This window comes from Henckelia pumila, chromosome 1 (genome assembly GCF_033568475.1).
Source record: "Henckelia pumila isolate YLH828 chromosome 1, ASM3356847v2, whole genome shotgun sequence".
Lineage (NCBI taxonomy): Eukaryota > Viridiplantae > Streptophyta > Magnoliopsida > Lamiales > Gesneriaceae > Henckelia > Henckelia pumila.
The window spans coordinates 106,519,786-106,536,511 of NC_133120.1; the positions used below are offsets into that span (position 1 = coordinate 106,519,786).

General features: G+C 29.5%; 1 protein-coding gene and 1 long non-coding RNA gene across 2 annotated transcripts; one reads left to right on the plus strand and one right to left on the minus strand.

Annotated features, from left to right (window-relative positions):
• Positions 1 to 705: 705 nt before the first annotated feature.
• Positions 706 to 1,511, plus strand: LOC140863274 (uncharacterized). Its single transcript, XR_012143947.1, has 3 exons — positions 706 to 801; positions 890 to 962; positions 1,281 to 1,511. It is a non-coding gene; the product is annotated as an uncharacterized lncRNA (long non-coding RNA).
• A 1,896-nt stretch (positions 1,512 to 3,407) lies between these two features.
• LOC140891223 (1-aminocyclopropane-1-carboxylate synthase-like) lies at positions 3,408 to 5,858 on the minus strand. The gene is made up of 4 exons (XM_073299607.1): positions 5,431 to 5,858; positions 5,186 to 5,317; positions 4,933 to 5,093; positions 3,408 to 4,753 (listed from the first exon to the last, which is right to left on the minus strand). The coding sequence occupies exons 1-4, from the start codon at positions 5,599 to 5,601 to the stop codon at positions 3,754 to 3,756; spliced, it is 1,464 nt and encodes a 487-aa protein (XP_073155708.1). The 5' UTR covers positions 5,602 to 5,858; the 3' UTR covers positions 3,408 to 3,753.
• Positions 5,859 to 16,726: the final 10,868 nt, after the last annotated feature.

Below are 16,726 nucleotides of genomic sequence, written 5' to 3' on the forward strand. Positions count from 1 at the left end.
TTTTCCATTTATTCAGTTCGAAAATATAATGGAAATTGCTTAAACCCAAAACAAACAAAAAAAAAAAAAAGAATCTAATGGAAACAGAGTCAAATCGGTAGACATGACTAGCCATTTTTTCAAAAATAACGAGTTTTTCGAAATAATGCAAAAGCCAGTTATCAAATGAATTCGATAAAGATAGTGTGAAGCAAACCTTTGCACACGTCGACGTCTAGTGCTTTCATTAAAGGAGAAAAAAAATGGTGGAAAAAATAACGAAATTTAGGTATATCGAGGTTATATATCAAAAAAATATTGAATTTTTAGTATATTTAATATTTTGGTATGATACGATATGATAATGATATAATATTTATAAATTTCGGTATATATCAAATACCAATATATAATATATAAAAATGTAAAAAATATATAATATTTTAAAAGAATAAAATTTCAATTTTAAAAAATATAGGTTTTTTTTTTAAAAATCACATATACCGATACCGTACCGAAATCTCAGTATACAGTAAAATTTTGATAAAATTGGTATGCTAGTTATACCGAAAATTTTTGATACGATAATCTTCGGTATAAAATTTTTTATAGCGTATACAATATATAATTTTCAATACACTACGGTATCTCATCCTAGGGACAACGGGCTCTGTTGGCTCCCAAAATAAATAGCAACTTCTTCACCTTCATTTCTCACTGATTCTAAAACTCTCTAGCTTCTAATTAATTCCCAATCAAGAATTATCAAACATTGTCACATGACAAAGGTGAAATTATTCTCGAACAAATTACATGATGCGGGTATCTTTTATTCTTGGAAATTATATAATTGAAGTATCTTTACTTATTAATCACAATTTGTTTGACTTCATCAATTTAACATACACAGAAAGTGGTGCTGAGCCTGCAAATCCGTGATGAAAAGCACAGAAAGAAGGCCATGAAAGCAGTTTGCTTACCAGGTACTGATCGATCATCCTTAACTCAATCTGTGTTTTCAACTAATGCATAATTATTTACTGAGTAGAAAAATTACATATATATTTTTTCTTTTTTTATAAATTTGTGTCGAATCAAATCAAATCAAAATCATGATCCACATAACGAAACTATATATGTGGCGGCGATATATATATACTACTAGAATGATATTGCAAATCATAAATCAAAAGGGAATGAAGTTACTTGGAACATGATTAATATTATAGATTCACAGGTTATGGGACATTTTTAACCTTAATTGTGCTTATTATTATTATCTTTTAATCATATTTCTGCAGGGGTTGACTATATTGCTGTGGATGTAGAGGACAAAACTCTAACTTTAATCGGAGACGTTGATCCGGTTCAAGTGGTGGACAAATTGAGGAAATTTTGTTCGACAGAAATAGTGACGATAGAGCCAGAAAATTAAACAATAAATATTTTGTTTTTTTACTGCTATTTTTTTAGAGTAACATATACCAAGTCAATATTTATTTTCATTCTCCATTCTCTTCTTCAGTGTTCATATATCGCCCGACAAAGAAATTAATATAAGTGTCGGAATTGACTTATATTTCGTTGAATCAAAGCAAAACACACCGACAAACTAAGATGAAGCGAGTTTGGATACCGTAATATATAGAAAATCCAATAACAAAGAGAAGTTTATAAATCCATAAAGTTATATATATCAGTCATTTGGTAAGTTTTTTGAGATGGAACACATATTGGTATATAATCTTATAAAATTAGTGTTCTAGTTGAGAGTCGGCTTAACGGAGTAGACGACCTAAAAAATGCTACCGTCATATATATCAGTGTCAATAATTGTATAAAAAAAATACGTTGGATTATGGTTCATGATGCATGCACTGAAACGTGTGAAAATCGTCTAGAGTGGGCCAGTACCGCGAAAGTCGACTTCTCAAGAGGTCGACTTTACAATTGTCTCACATCGAACGTAAACTAAAAAAAATTAACTTATAAACTCACGAAAGATTATATAACCCATTTGACAAACTTATTTTATGAAGCACCTCTTAAATTTAACCTAACCGATAAAGAAATGCAACTTAAAAAAATTATTTTATTAAGTCATGTTGATTTTTATTAAAAAGCATAAGCATTTTTGGCATTTACATAAATATTAAAATATATTTTGTTTTTTATTTTTAGATAAAAGCAAAACGTTGAAGTCGGAGATTCTTTTAGCATTTTAGCTTCTCCAACAAAACGCGTTCGAAATATGTTGCTCGTACATGTTGGAAAATTATTGAATTCTTGGAATGAATTGGCTTTTCCATTGTGTATGGAAATTGGGCTTGTAAAGTTAAATGGGTGGATGGTTAAGTGGAAATATTGATGTTGTTCCACATTGGAAAAATAAGTTGGAATGGAAGAGTTTATATTGTGTTACATTTTGAGAATGTGTAAAAATAATTGGTTAAGAGGCTCTTTCTCGCACACGCCCCCGTGTACGCCTGCGCAAGGGGTGCAAATCTTGGGTCCGATTGCATGCGCCTTCTTCTTCCTCCCTCAAACACTAGTGTCATACTCCGAGCACAACCGGGAGTGAACGAATTTGTTTTAAGGAAATTGTACATCGTACAGGCCTCGGGTTTCCTTCTGATCGTTGCTTCTTGCCTTCGTTGCATTTTTGGTTTCCGTGCTGTCTCGGCTCTTGCGTGTCGTTCATCTTTTCTCTTGGATCTTGTATTATTGTGGCTTTCGTTCGTCAATAACTTTGAACAACAGTACATAACTACGAGAAAGTAGCCAATGGTTGGGCCTTAGCTAGTTGGATTAGGAGTCAACTGCCACAGTTGGATTCAGAGTCAAGTGTTAATGATGTTATAATAAGGGTGATACTACGTGTACACGAAGGATTACACGTTGTATTACGCATTGCACTTAAAATTACATAAATATCTTTAATGTATTTTGGAAAGATTTTTTTCAAATCAAGTAAAAGGATAATTTTGTAATTTTATGTGTAGTGTATAACCCAATGTATAAATCAATGTGTACATATAGCATTTCCCGTTTAATGTATACTTCACATGACATAGATTATATGTAGGTTTATCTTAAATGATCAGTTTTTCTGTTATTAATTTTATGCCTTGTCCAAAATTCATTTCATCTTTGTTCAGTTCAACTGCATCCACGTACTGCTTTCAAGCTGTTTCCCTAACCATCAGAGAAAATTTCTTTAATAATGTTAGGATGCTATATTATTGTAGCTTTGTCTGATATGCATGACAAAAAAGATAGATATGTGCCAGAGCTTTGATGAATGAAATTGTTTTTTTTTTTTTTTTTGTTAGTTGTGAGCGTAAAAAATTAGAATGAATGACAATATATATAACCAAAACAAATGGACTTGTGGAAACAAATTGAAGAATATTTTAACACAAACAAGATCATTAATAACACAATATATTATATAGATGTTACAAGCTTTCACATTTCTGGAAAAAAAAAATTAATAACTTAGGTCACATGCAACATGAGCCAAATCCTTTTTCCAGTCAAGGAAAAAGGGAAAAACAGAAACAATAAATATACATGCTTCTCCTAATAATACTCCCATTTAACCATTAATTTTTCATCTCTGTCAAATGGGCAAAAAACTTATTATGATGAGGGGAGTCCTACCTTAACTTCCTTTTTATTCTATATATGAAATCCACGTATGAGATGTAGCTAGCTTATACCTATAATAGCTATAATCATGAAATATTGCATCTCCTCCGGTGTAGCATAAACTCAAGTCTTTGCTCGAACAAGAGGCGAAGACATTGGCGAATGAGGCGACATTTTGTGGGGCGTCATCATGATTTCATCCAATCTACGGAAAGATAAGCTGATCTCAAGCTTATTCCTCCTGTATTGTCTCCGTGGAGTCGCCTCAATCTCCTTGTTTTGTGCAACAAAGTTAAGTATCCTATTCAATGCAACCATCATTGTTTCGTCGTCCATGTTTGCGAAGCAAACGCGAAACCATCCAGGCTCAGAGCAGTGGAAGGATGCACCAGGGGAGACATTGAGTTTAACTTCGTTGACTATCACTTTCCAGAGCTCGGTTTCTGCCTCGAACGTTTGATCTTTGAGAAGTTTTCTCAAGTCCATCCAGCAATAAAGTCCTGCATTGCTTTTTAGACTGCCGATCCCAACTTGAGCTAGTCCCTTGGATATAACGCTGTGCCTGTTGCCCAACCTTTTCGAGCTCTCTGCTAGGTATCTGTCCACGAAAACATCGTCTGATAGCATCGAAGCTATCAAGTGCTGCGATTGAGTCGAAACAAGTCCAAAACTCGACATTTTACGTGCACAGTTTGTGACTGCATCATTGTAAGAATACACCACACCGACTCGGAATCCAGGGAATCCAAGATCCTTGGACAAACTGTAGACTATGTGGATTAGGTCCAGGTTGCATTTTCCAATGTTTTCTTGCACTATTTCAGCAATGCTAACGAAACCGGGCTGTCTGAAGACCGTTGCAGAGTAAATCTCATCGCAGATCAAGTGTATATTTTTCTCAGTTATGAAGTTCAATGCCTCTGTTAGAGTTTCCCTGTCAAGAACTGTGCCTAATGGATTTGATGGATTGTTTAGAAGCAATCCCTTCACTCTGATGTTTGATTCTTCAGCTTTCTTGTGTGCAGATTCCAAGGCGTGCCGCGTGATCTTGAAATCGTTCGAGCTGTAGCAGATAACGGGTAAGAGCTGTATCCCTGTTCGCCACGTTAAATCACGATCGTTTCTGCATAATATTGAAACGTATGTTGAATAATTTTGTTGGTATTAGATATGATCAAAGTCAAAGGGTGCCCACACAATCTTGACCGTACAGGGGTACATAACATGTTTTATTAATAATAATACATTATGTTTTTAAGATTAGTTAATGAAAATTTGATTTAGAGGCAACAGAATGCTTACGCTGGATAATAAGGTGTTGGAACCAACAAAGCATCACCGGGGTCCGCCAAGCAGAAGGCCAGTGTTTCTTGAGCTCCAGTTGCACCTCCGGCCATTACTATACGGTCGGGATCGAATCGGACTCGATTTCCTCGAACTTTCTCCATGAATCTTGCAACGGCCTGAAGATTTTTGCATTCAAATAAAGATCAGAATCCATAATATGTCATAAAAAAAAAGAGTACAAAATGGCTCAAGTACTTTTAGTACGTACATGTCTGAATTCTGGCAAGCCGTGATAATCTTGAAAAATCGCAATGTCCTTGAATTTTTCCAAGCCTTCTGCAGTGCAAATGGAGGCCTTGGGATTGTTCTTAATCCATTCATTGATTAAATCAAACGAGAGCTGCAAGAAGTTAATTACAAAAGAAAGCAGGCTAAATAAATACTTCAGGTCATTATATTTTTGTAGAAACCGAAGAAAAAAAATCTCCCTGTAAACTTTTATAGTAGCAGTACCTGATTTTCTGCCAATCCCATTTGGATCACACCATTTTTATTTTCCATGGGATGATATGGATCAAGGTCATAAGCCTTCCAGCCATCGAAAAACGCCGAGTTTTCGCCATGTCCGTCGCTAGTTGCAATCTTGGATAAAATCTGTTGTTGAATACTTGAAATATGTTCCATTATTTAGGTTCAAAAAAATTTTCAATTTGCAAAGTTGATGAAACTATACAAATGAAGTAATAATGAACCAACAAAAATGAAAGAATGGATGGGTTTATGGTATATTGAAGGTTGGAAAACTAAGGTATATATAGGAGTTTAAAGTGTACGTTGATGTATAATATAATTCTTCGAATAAGAAGTCCGCTCAGAGTGAAGCTTCACACGAAGAACACTTAAAATAGCCACATTAAATGAAGAATAAGATACCAATTCTGGAATTTTGTTTTGGAAAATATTTAGGCGGCTTTGAATGTTTTTTGAAGACTCTATTATTTTGTGATTATCATATGTATTCTGAAGGCCAAACGTGAATTTATTTCAAGTCTTACGTTTGAACGGTAAATATCTAATAAAAAAGAGAAGAAACAAAAAGTGTTACAAATAAGCTAAGGCAGGACAGTCAAGAATTTAGTTGAATTTGATTGCAGTGTTTGAATTGATAAATTTGAAATCCAAGTCCAAATTTATTCCATTAATTAATTAAAATTAGATGAATTTTACATTACTTTTCCTTCATCCATTAACAAAATTAATTAGGATAGATTTCAAATGTAATTTAGAGGGAAATATATATATTGATATCCAATGTTATAATTATTTTCTAAATCAAATCCATGGAATTCGATCCCGTAAATGTTTTAAGAGACGAAACTCATAATTTTTTTCAGAAAATAAAATGAATCAAATTTTTTTAAAAAAGTTATTCTAACAAAACACGATTCTCTTTGGCGGTCTGGTAAGATTTACGTACCCCTAACCAGAGTACCGAATGTTTTGTCTGCTATCAAACACATGAGGAAAATTATATCCGTTTATTATAATAACTTATAACACTACATACTTATCCAAAAATAAATAAATTTGAACAAAATAAATTGGTAATTTATGTAAAGTTCACGGCAAATAAGTTGGTCCAACTGTCAAAACTAAGAAAAACCATAATTTCTTCTAATTAAATCCGTTTGAGAATTCGATATTTCACTGGAATGGAGGAGTGTATGAAAATATTTTTTTGGATTCAATTAAATAATTGTATGAAGATTTTAAGGGCAGAGGACGAAGGTGGATTTATTAGCATCCTATTCATATCCGATTCGAATGATATGAAATCATGCATGAGATCTATGGTCATCCTTAGTCCAAAAAGACAGGGGAGGGTAGCCGATATTCTGTAACCGGCTATTAGGTGTTGCGCACTATTACCAACCAACCTGTTTATTTTATGTGGGTGAGCCATCCAACGAACTTCTCCAATGTTATGTTGAATTTGGCGGTATGTTTTGATTGCTCTATTTATGAATTCTCCCATTTTCGTTGTTAAAGCTCAAATTACTGCAAAGTTGTGCCGTTACATTACTAGAGCTCTCGTAGCATAAATTTATGATCCATTCACAAGAATATTTAGGAAGTGTTTGCAATAGATTGTGTTTTTGTAAAAGTGATTAATTTATAAATTATAAAAAAGTTAAGAAAAATCAAAAGTTGGGAGTGTTTGAAAACATATGTGAAAATCTAAAAATCAAAGTTGGATAGTGTTTGATAAATAAGTGATTAAAATGATTTTAACAATGACCTTCTTATTAGAATCACTTTTGGAGAATCATAATCACCACATGACTAGCTTTTGGATTTTAATTAAGTTAAGCATAAGCTAACACATAATTTAGGTTTAAGAAACACACAAAAATGATTTTTTTAAGCTAAAAGCTATCAATCACTTTTTTTTTAGTGATTGCAAACACTTCCTTAAAATGAAGACTTTGCTTTAAAGTTGTGCTTGGATAAGGATTTTAAATCCACGGAATTCGTTGATATTCATTTCTATAACAACAAAATCATAAATTAAATCCTAAATTTATATTCTAATTATTTACACATTAGTTATATAAAATAGAATTACATCCAAACACAATTTTACCTAAAGGAATCGTTTTTTTTAAGGGTGAATTAGTGTTCAGTCCCCAAAACCAAATTCAAATTAAGAATCAGTCCCTTGTCAGAAAAAAAAGTTGTTTGCACTCCCTATGCCCACTTTATTTTTTTTGGATAAAATTAAATACAAAACATTGAAAATATGGTATAAATACATGATATTTGAGCACTAATTGTTCAAGATCGAGTACAAAAAATAAGATTTTGAGTATAAAATCTAAACATTTTTATTAATGTGAACTTGCAACATATGTTTGAGTACTCAAAAATCATATATTTGTACTAGATCTAACACATTGTGTACTCAAATATCACATATGAGTACTATATTTTAAATGTTTTGTACCGATTTCCATCCAAATAAGATAAATGTGTTATTAATGTCAATATTTTTTAGTACTCGAAAATTATATATTTATACCAGATCTAACACATTTGATACTCAAAATCTCATATACAAGTACCGTATTTCTAATATTTTGTACCAATGGTCATCTAAAAAACAAATGTGTCATTATAACAATATTTGATTACATATTTGAGTACTCAAAAATCATAAATTAGTACCAATATTTGAAACAGTCGATATTCAATTACCTTGTACTTGTACCGTATTTTTCATGTTATGTACCGAATTTCATCCAAAATAAAACATGTGGGTCCAAAGAATTTAAACAAAGTTTTTTCTAACAGGGACTGATCACCAAATTTGATTTAGGTTTGGGGACTGAATGCTAAATTATCGTTTTTTTAACCAATGTTCGATATCTATTAACAAAGATGCTTTTAGTTATATATAAAATATTTATATTATTATTATTATTATTATTTTTTGTGGTTAAAACAAAACCGAAAACGGTTGGCTAATTAATCTTTAGGTGCGCAAATGAGTAAATCTTCTAAACTAGTATGCAAATCATATTATTCAGATAAAACTACAAAAGCCAAATTCTATGCAACATATTCTCACAAAAAAATATTGGCAAAAGAAACCAACAAACTCAGATACTTTGCGGGGTAATTTCAAAATACTGATCAACTTAGTATAACTGATTAAATACGTTGAAATGTTTGAAAAAACATGAAATTTAATTAATGAATCATTAACGCGCATCACCTTTTTTTTGTAAAAATATAATGTCAAGGCCCAATGTTATTTTGGTCTAACTTATAATGTACAAATAGATCTTCCATTTTTTACTGATATTTATAGGACATACATAATATATATACAAGTCATCATGACACACGCGATGTGTGTTCCATAAATATATAATTTAGTAAAGACTCAAACTTAATAGTGGTGTTGGCATAGAAAATTTGAGTTTGAAAGATAAAAAAAAATGGAAGAAAGAAAGGAGGTTAGAGGGAAAATCGATAAGAAAGTGGGAGAAAATGAAACATGAAAAGAGTTTTTATCAGTTAGTGTGGGATGTGAGGGTATAATGAGAAAATTTTTAAAAAATTACTATAATACCAAAAACAAGTTTTATAAGTCATACACACTTAATAAAATAATATAAATTGGCGTTTTACAGTGTTGCTATTATCTCTCTTTCCACAAAACAAAGGATGAGAGTGCCAACAATTTTGGTAGGCGACATGACAACTAAGTTTGCCAAAATGTTCCAACAGTCCCCCTCTAAAAAACAGTTATCATGTTTAGTCAAAAACAAAACAAAACAATTATCATGCTGTTTTTATTTTACGAAATAATTATTTTAAAAAACTATAAAAAAAGGTTGTAAATTATCATAAAATAACAAGTTTTTTGAAGCAATTTCTATGTTTTTATTTTCATAAAAAATAGCGATATATAATTTTTTTTTAAAAAGGAAACTCGAAGATTAGGTTATGATTTATGAAAAATAAAGCCAAACACAGCCTAAAATATTTCAAAATACAAATCATTAACGACAGCAAACAGAGTATGTACATTATACACTGAGCCAACAATTAGTTAACATAAATGTCTAGGTCGGATGTATGTCTACGTTTTAATTAAAATGTGATCAATTTGTGTTATACACGTTTAACTAATTTTAAAGGAATTAAGCTCAGTTTCTTGTTCTTTTAAACGTTTCTTAATTTGCGAAATAATTTGACATCCAAATTTAACTAGAATTATCAATGCCGAGTTCTTCATCATCACGTATTATCTACAGAATGTGAAAGTCGGCAGGCATTTTTCTAGTGATCTATTGAATAATTGTAAGATTGAGATTTGATTTCTAACACTAATTTGTCGGTTCTCTACAAAGTTTGTTTACGAGAGGATAAAATAAAATAAAAATAAAGAATCCCATAAATTTCATCTAATGCTTCTAAAAATTTATTTTATTTTGGAAACAAGGAATAAACATGAGAACAATATGTTGGTAGAAAATATCTTGGTCTTGAAAGTTGAAACATTGGCGGTGGGTAGAATATAAAGATAAATATTGGGATTAGGATTTGAAGTTTGAATTGAAACGAAGCGTATAATTCAATAATTTATGTTTTTTTTATATTAACAGTGTTACGAAATGGAGAAATTGTGTGTGATTATTTTAAGTAAAGTCAAATCTAAGAGTTTGAAAGCAAACGTAATCCGAGTCAAATCATAGAAGATGACGACAAGGTAGGAACGCTGGATTCTCTTGTCGAACAATCAAACATTGGATTACCATTCATCGTTTGTCATCGCCCCTTTTTTTCTTTTTTCTTTTTGAAAATTACATTTTACTCTAATTGGCAATTTTTTTTTATTTATTCACACTTTGGGTCGGTGCTTTTATAATCTCCAGAGTTCAAATCTTAGGGACTGTATTAAACAATTTAAACTTATCACATTCGAGACGTGTCTCGATCTGATCAATGTGTTTAAAAGTGCGTTTGGAGCGGGTAACGAGTTATCGTCGATCCGCGTCACTATTTATATTAATATTAACACAAAACTAAGTTGAGACGGAATTATATGTCAATTTTGTGAAACAAATCTTCTAATTAACTCGATTCATAAAAATTGTTATTTTTTTATATAAAAATATTATTATTTTTATTGTACATATGGTTGAATTAACACATTGTCTTACGAATATAAAGCAATGAGACCATTTCACAAGAGACTAGTTATACTCATATATTAATAATGATATATTTATCTTTTATATATTATCTACTATTTAACTAAAAATGTTAAATAATAAATTTCATAATCCATACCATAAATTAACAATATTCTATTCATTTGTTGTCTAATTATTATTAAAATATTACGATTTAGATTTTTTTGGACTTTTTTTATTGTATATTTGCTAGAATAAAAAACATTTTAAATACTTAATGGATTTGTGGTTATCATTTATTGATAAATGTGAGGTTTGCTGTGAAAAAAATAAACCCCACATGTCAAAAAATAGACGGTCTAGGATTCAAATATTTTTTGGGGTTGTCTTCCCTATTCAAATCTCCAGCCTCTGTCTCTCTCATTAGGGAAAGATTTATACCACTGGGCCGAGAACACATGCCTTATTTGACAATTCAAGTTATAAATTAAGTGGGATTAATCAAGATTAGTGTCTTGTTCGGTGTAATGTGTGTTTGTACGTCTTTAATTTTTTCAAAACTTTCTTTCGATTTCAGTGAACATTTTTGCATAGTTTGATTTATATTTATATATATATATATATATATATATTATAAAATAGAAGAAATATTACAGTTATGAAATTTAATTTGGCGAAGAATATAATAGTAATTTTATTTTGATGTAGTTTTGTCATATTAATAAGGGGTTGTAGGTTAATATTTAGTGTAGATTATGTTTGTGATAAAAATTGAATTCTTAACTCAATGCAATCGTTTATATCTTGATAAAAATTTATAAAGACTAGCGTCAGTTACACGCGATGCGTGCATATATATAAATTTTTTTTTGTTAATTAATTTTCATATTATTTTTAAAACTCACATGATGAATTAAATATTCAAAAATTTGAGATTGATAATTATCTAATCTAAATATTTCAAAAAAAAATCTAATCTAAAAATTAAAAAATAAAAAATAAAGATAGTGAGTGTCATTTTGGTAAATAATATTGTTTCTAGTGGCTAAAAAAAAGAGATTATATAAAATGACTAATTTGTCTAATACTTTTTGTTTTGTTGAAAATTAAGTTAGGATAAAATCGTAATTTTATCTCAAATTTCACCAATTAATTGAAAGTTAGTTAGTCAGAGACCCTCTACTATAATAATATAGTAAGATATTTCAAAAAAAAAATTGCCCTCTTTCATTGACCGGGTCGGATAAAATGAATGTCTCAAAAAATTAACATATGAGACGATATTATAATAGCATTTGTGTAGATTTCCGGCTCATAAGCCTCAAGACATGATGTGTGTTAGTAATAACTTTTTTCTAAAAAAAATGTATTAGTGATCAAAGTTTATATAACACGAAAATTGTTATGCATAAAAATTTCAAATATAGTAAAGAATATCAAATCACATCTTTAAAATTAAATATTATGATCTTGTGCCCTGACCACAAGTTTTCGAATGAAGGAATCGAGTTAGATCTTGAGAGCTCAAGCCCAATCAGTTGGACTCAACTTAAGTAGTGTTTGAGATTATTTTTTTAAAAAAAATGCTTACTAGATTTTTTTAATAAACTTTTTTTAAAGAAAAAAACTCTTAAAATTTTTTAGAAACAATCTCAAAACACTCCTAATTTGAGGTGAGGCAACTAACAATTGGGCATAGTCTTGATTTAGTTTATGTTCCACCATAGGTGATTCTAAGATCACGTGAGTTCGTAATATTTTAATAAAAAATGATAAAATTTCACAACATCATAGAAAAAAAAACATTGAAAAATAATAACATATCTCATTCAATCTCATGTTTATTTTGTTATATTATTTATCTATCTACTAAATATTTATCTTACATCAATCAAATAATTAATTATTTATCTTACATCAATAAAATCATTAGATTTAAACTAATATATATTACGCTTAATAAATAATATTATTCAAATTAATTTTATTAAATTTTAAAATGATTAAAAGGTAATTTATCATCTTATTTAAAATTTGATGTTAGGTTCCACTTTCACAGAGGTGCGCTTCGCTCGGCCTCATAATGAACATTTAAGCTAACTACATGTCGAGCGCTTAAGCGGAGCTTGTGGTCACTCGTTCCTTGCTTGTTCCAATTCCAAAGAGCTTCAGATCTGATTCTACACTACATACGATATTCCATTTCAGCCTTCATTAGCTCTTTGTTTATTTCAACTTTTTGAAAAGAGCAATTTCTCAGGCAGGAAAATCCTAACTAAATAGTTAGTTAAAATTAAGGTCAAATAGGCGTTAATCATTCAAATCAAACAAACTATTATTTATCAATCAAATCAAAATTATATCAATTATCATTTTTTTAATCATATTACATTATTTATCTCTATATTATTATTATTATTATTATTATTATTATTATTATTATTAACTCCAAATGATATCTAATCTAATTTTCAATTATTGTAGTCAATGCATTAAATGTTGCGCAACTAATTTCCCGGTGGCAACTGTATATTAAATGCACATATATTGATACATCATTAGCAAATAATGGCATTCAAGGAAATTTATTGATCTAGATCTGTCACAACTACTTTTGCTTCGAATTATTTTGACCTAACCCATCCAGCAAATATTAATACTGGCTAGGTTTATTTTGGACCGGACATGTCATATACTAACAACAACAAAGACTTTAAACTAATAACGTGCAATTGGATTTCAATTTTCAGCCCTTGACATGTCCGTATACTAACAACAAAGTTACAAAGACTATATATTGTATATACTAGGATAACCGCACACACGCATTGCGTGTGAGCAAAATCATATAATATATTTGTATTATATGCTATACATAAATATTATTTTTTCAATAATTTTAAAAAATATTATTTATTTTAATTTCTATAATAATAAAAAAATAAAATTTAAAAGTTATTTATCATTTTATCCTATCTATAATGGTTAGTTGAGAAAAATATGTAAATATATATAAATAAAATCAAATTTACATATTTATGTAGTGTAAAGTACAATTATGGGGAAAAAAAGTTAAGTGTTCTCACTCTAAAGGGCTCAACTATTATATATACTAGTAAAATGATGCACATGTGTTGCGTGTGTACAATAACAATCAACATGATTTTATAAGATAAATTATATTTTAGATTTTCAGAAGTTATAGTGGGGAGTGACTGGTAAGTGGGAAGTGGGAAATGGGGAGTGGGGAGCCTACATGTGAAAGAAGAAATGAAAAAAGAGGGGTAAAATAGGAAAGAAAAAATGGTGTCTTCAGAAAACGGTTTCTCTAACATGCTCAAGTATTATATAATAGTAGAGATAATATATATATATATATATATATATATATATTATTAGTTTAAAGTCTTTGTTATTGTTGGGATATATATGCACATGTATATATATATAGAGAAGTTTTCAGTTAACAAATATTATTAGTTTTTGTTTTGATTTTTTGTATCACTAAAACTCACCACCGGGTTTTAGTCAGGTTTTAGTGGTTGGGCATGAAGTGGACAACATTTGTTGAGAAACCGAAAATTTCTATATATATATATATATATACATGTTAGTGGAAGGAACACTTCCGTTGTGTGTGTGATATAACATGTGGAAAAAGATGTTAGATTTATTTATTTTAAAAAAAAAATAGCTTTTTTTAAAAAAATATTCCATTTTTGTGTGATAATTAACTTTAAAAAATTATATTTTTTAGCAGCCATTTTTTTATGAATTATTTTTGAATCAAATAACTAAGAGGTACTCCCTCTTTAATTTTTAGGTGGTCATATTAAGATAGTTACTAAGAGGTGCTCTCTTTTTATAATATAGTATTTATAATATAGTATAGATGGTATAGATAGCATATATATATATATATATGGAGAGAGAGAGAGAGAGTAGCTTAAAATATTGAAAAAATTGTATTAGAAAGCACTGGTGTTGATCAATCTATTACTAAATATAATGTATTAACATCTAGAAGCATCGTCCACACATAGAGACTATATAGTGTATAAGACCATTTTACTAAATTAATATATGTGAAATGTATTTTAATTATATTCCAGTAATTATCTTGGACTTCCTTTTTCTCCGAGAAATTATTCAGTTGGAAATAATTGTTTGGCGATTTGATAACATTTGAGAAGTTTCCTAGTAAAGTTATTATTCAATACTTATGTTCTTGAAATTTCAAGAACTTTGACTCAAATTTTCATGCCTCTGGCCATAAGTACATTGTTCTTTGTATTTCACAAAATGAGCTATAGGTGGGCCTTGAAGAATATATAATATATAAGATACTGCGAAAAAATTGGAAAAAAAAAAACATGTTAATCAATGTACTCAAAAAGCATGCAAAACATGGGGAAACAGAAAATAAAAGTTTGCAGTGGCAGCTTGGGGATTAAACAGAAAATCCATGTACCTGTACATATGTTATTAATAAAGCAGGAATGTTTGGTTCAAATGCACATTTTGTGGTTGTAATTTTTGAATAGTCGGCTCAAAATTATCAGTATGCCACGTTGGAATTGAAAAGTCAACAATCAGTCCAACCTTAATTTTAGATCACAAATTTAATTTGAGCAAGGAACATAAAATAACTTGAGTTGGACTTCCTCATCTTTGTCAGAGAGTTTGGTCAATTTTTTTATAAATAAAATAAAGCGAGAAACATCACAATTCGTGATATAACTCCGTACGTAATTACACCATAGGTTATGTCATGTTTTGTTATATTTTTAATAGTATATAAATTAAATAACATAAAAAGGATTGTCGCATAAAAATTTTTGATTGGTATATGAACTTATCTGCATTGGTGTTTCTCGTCTGGCTTAGTTTTTACTCAAATTTATTTCAGTTTTTTTTTTAATTTTCGATTTTCCATTTTGAAAAATATACTTCGATTCGGTTTTTTACTAAAACGATTTGGGTATTTCAGTTTCGAAAATTATTTAATTAACAATTATAGTATATTTTAAATTTGGGTACGAAAATTATTTAATTAACAATTATAGTATATTTTAAAATACAACTTTTTTATTTGTATTTAGTTATTTTTTCTATAAAATTTTTAACTTCTATATATAAAGTCTAAATTTTTTCTAATTAAATTTATTTTTTCAGTCGATTCATTTTTGCTTTACATAGTTACATGATAGGAAAACGAATCATATAAACTTTCATTTTAACATTTGTATCTAAAATAAACATTCGTTTTCGGTTTGAAATCTTATATTTTCGGCTGAAAGCAAAATTTGAACACCCCTACTTATGCGACGCCCATTTGATGTTTCACCAAACGACCAGTACAATATGTAGAGTACTTTGCAATAAATATCTAGCGACTCATGTTTTACTTTTACCACACTAGCCTTGAATGATGTTGTGCTATGGAACCTTCCACGACAACTGAGAAACCTTAGAGAAGGAGCATCTACTAATTGGCAATGTTACACACATTGCATGCATGCATGGTATATATAAATCATTAATGAGGAATGAGGATCACATGTCGGAAAATTTATTGTCGGAATCACTATCTCCTTACAAAAATCCCGTAAGTTCTCAATTCGGCGTCACAAATCATTGTCCATATTTACAAGTACCAGTATCCATCGTGTTTAATACTTAACTAGTTAAAAAGAAAAATTATATAAATTTATTTATATGGTTTAAGTTTTTTTTTATAGCAATATTAATATGCTGATAAATTTATGATAATAAACTTTTTTTTTTCGGAATATTGATTGTGAAATCAAATTAGCCAAGTAAATTTTACATTGAATAAAATGACTGATCATGAAATTGAGAAGCCTCAAGTTTAATTAAAATAGCTGAATTTTGCATACGTATTTTTAATTAATTCGAGGATGAGATTAAGATTACTATTAAAAGTGTTTAAAGTTTAATAAACACGCCAACAAATTGAGATAAGATAAATGAAATACTAGTACTTTAGATTAATTAATTTGTATTTAAAACGTGGGAGAGAAAAATATTGACCGACGATCCTACTAGCTGCCATCTATTCTCAGCCGTGGATTCTTGAAAAA

Coding starts and splice junctions, on each gene's coding strand:
- LOC140891223 (XM_073299607.1), bottom strand. CDS start 5,601: ATGGAACATATTTCAAGTATTCAACAACAGATTTTATCCAAGATTGCA. Junction 5,318..5,430: donor TGGGATTGGCAGAAAATCAG/GTACTGCTACTA, acceptor AACTTCTTGCAG/CTCTCGTTTGATTTAATCAA. Junction 5,094..5,185: donor GCTTGCCAGAATTCAGACAT/GTACGTACTAAA, acceptor AAAAATCTTCAG/GCCGTTGCAAGATTCATGGA.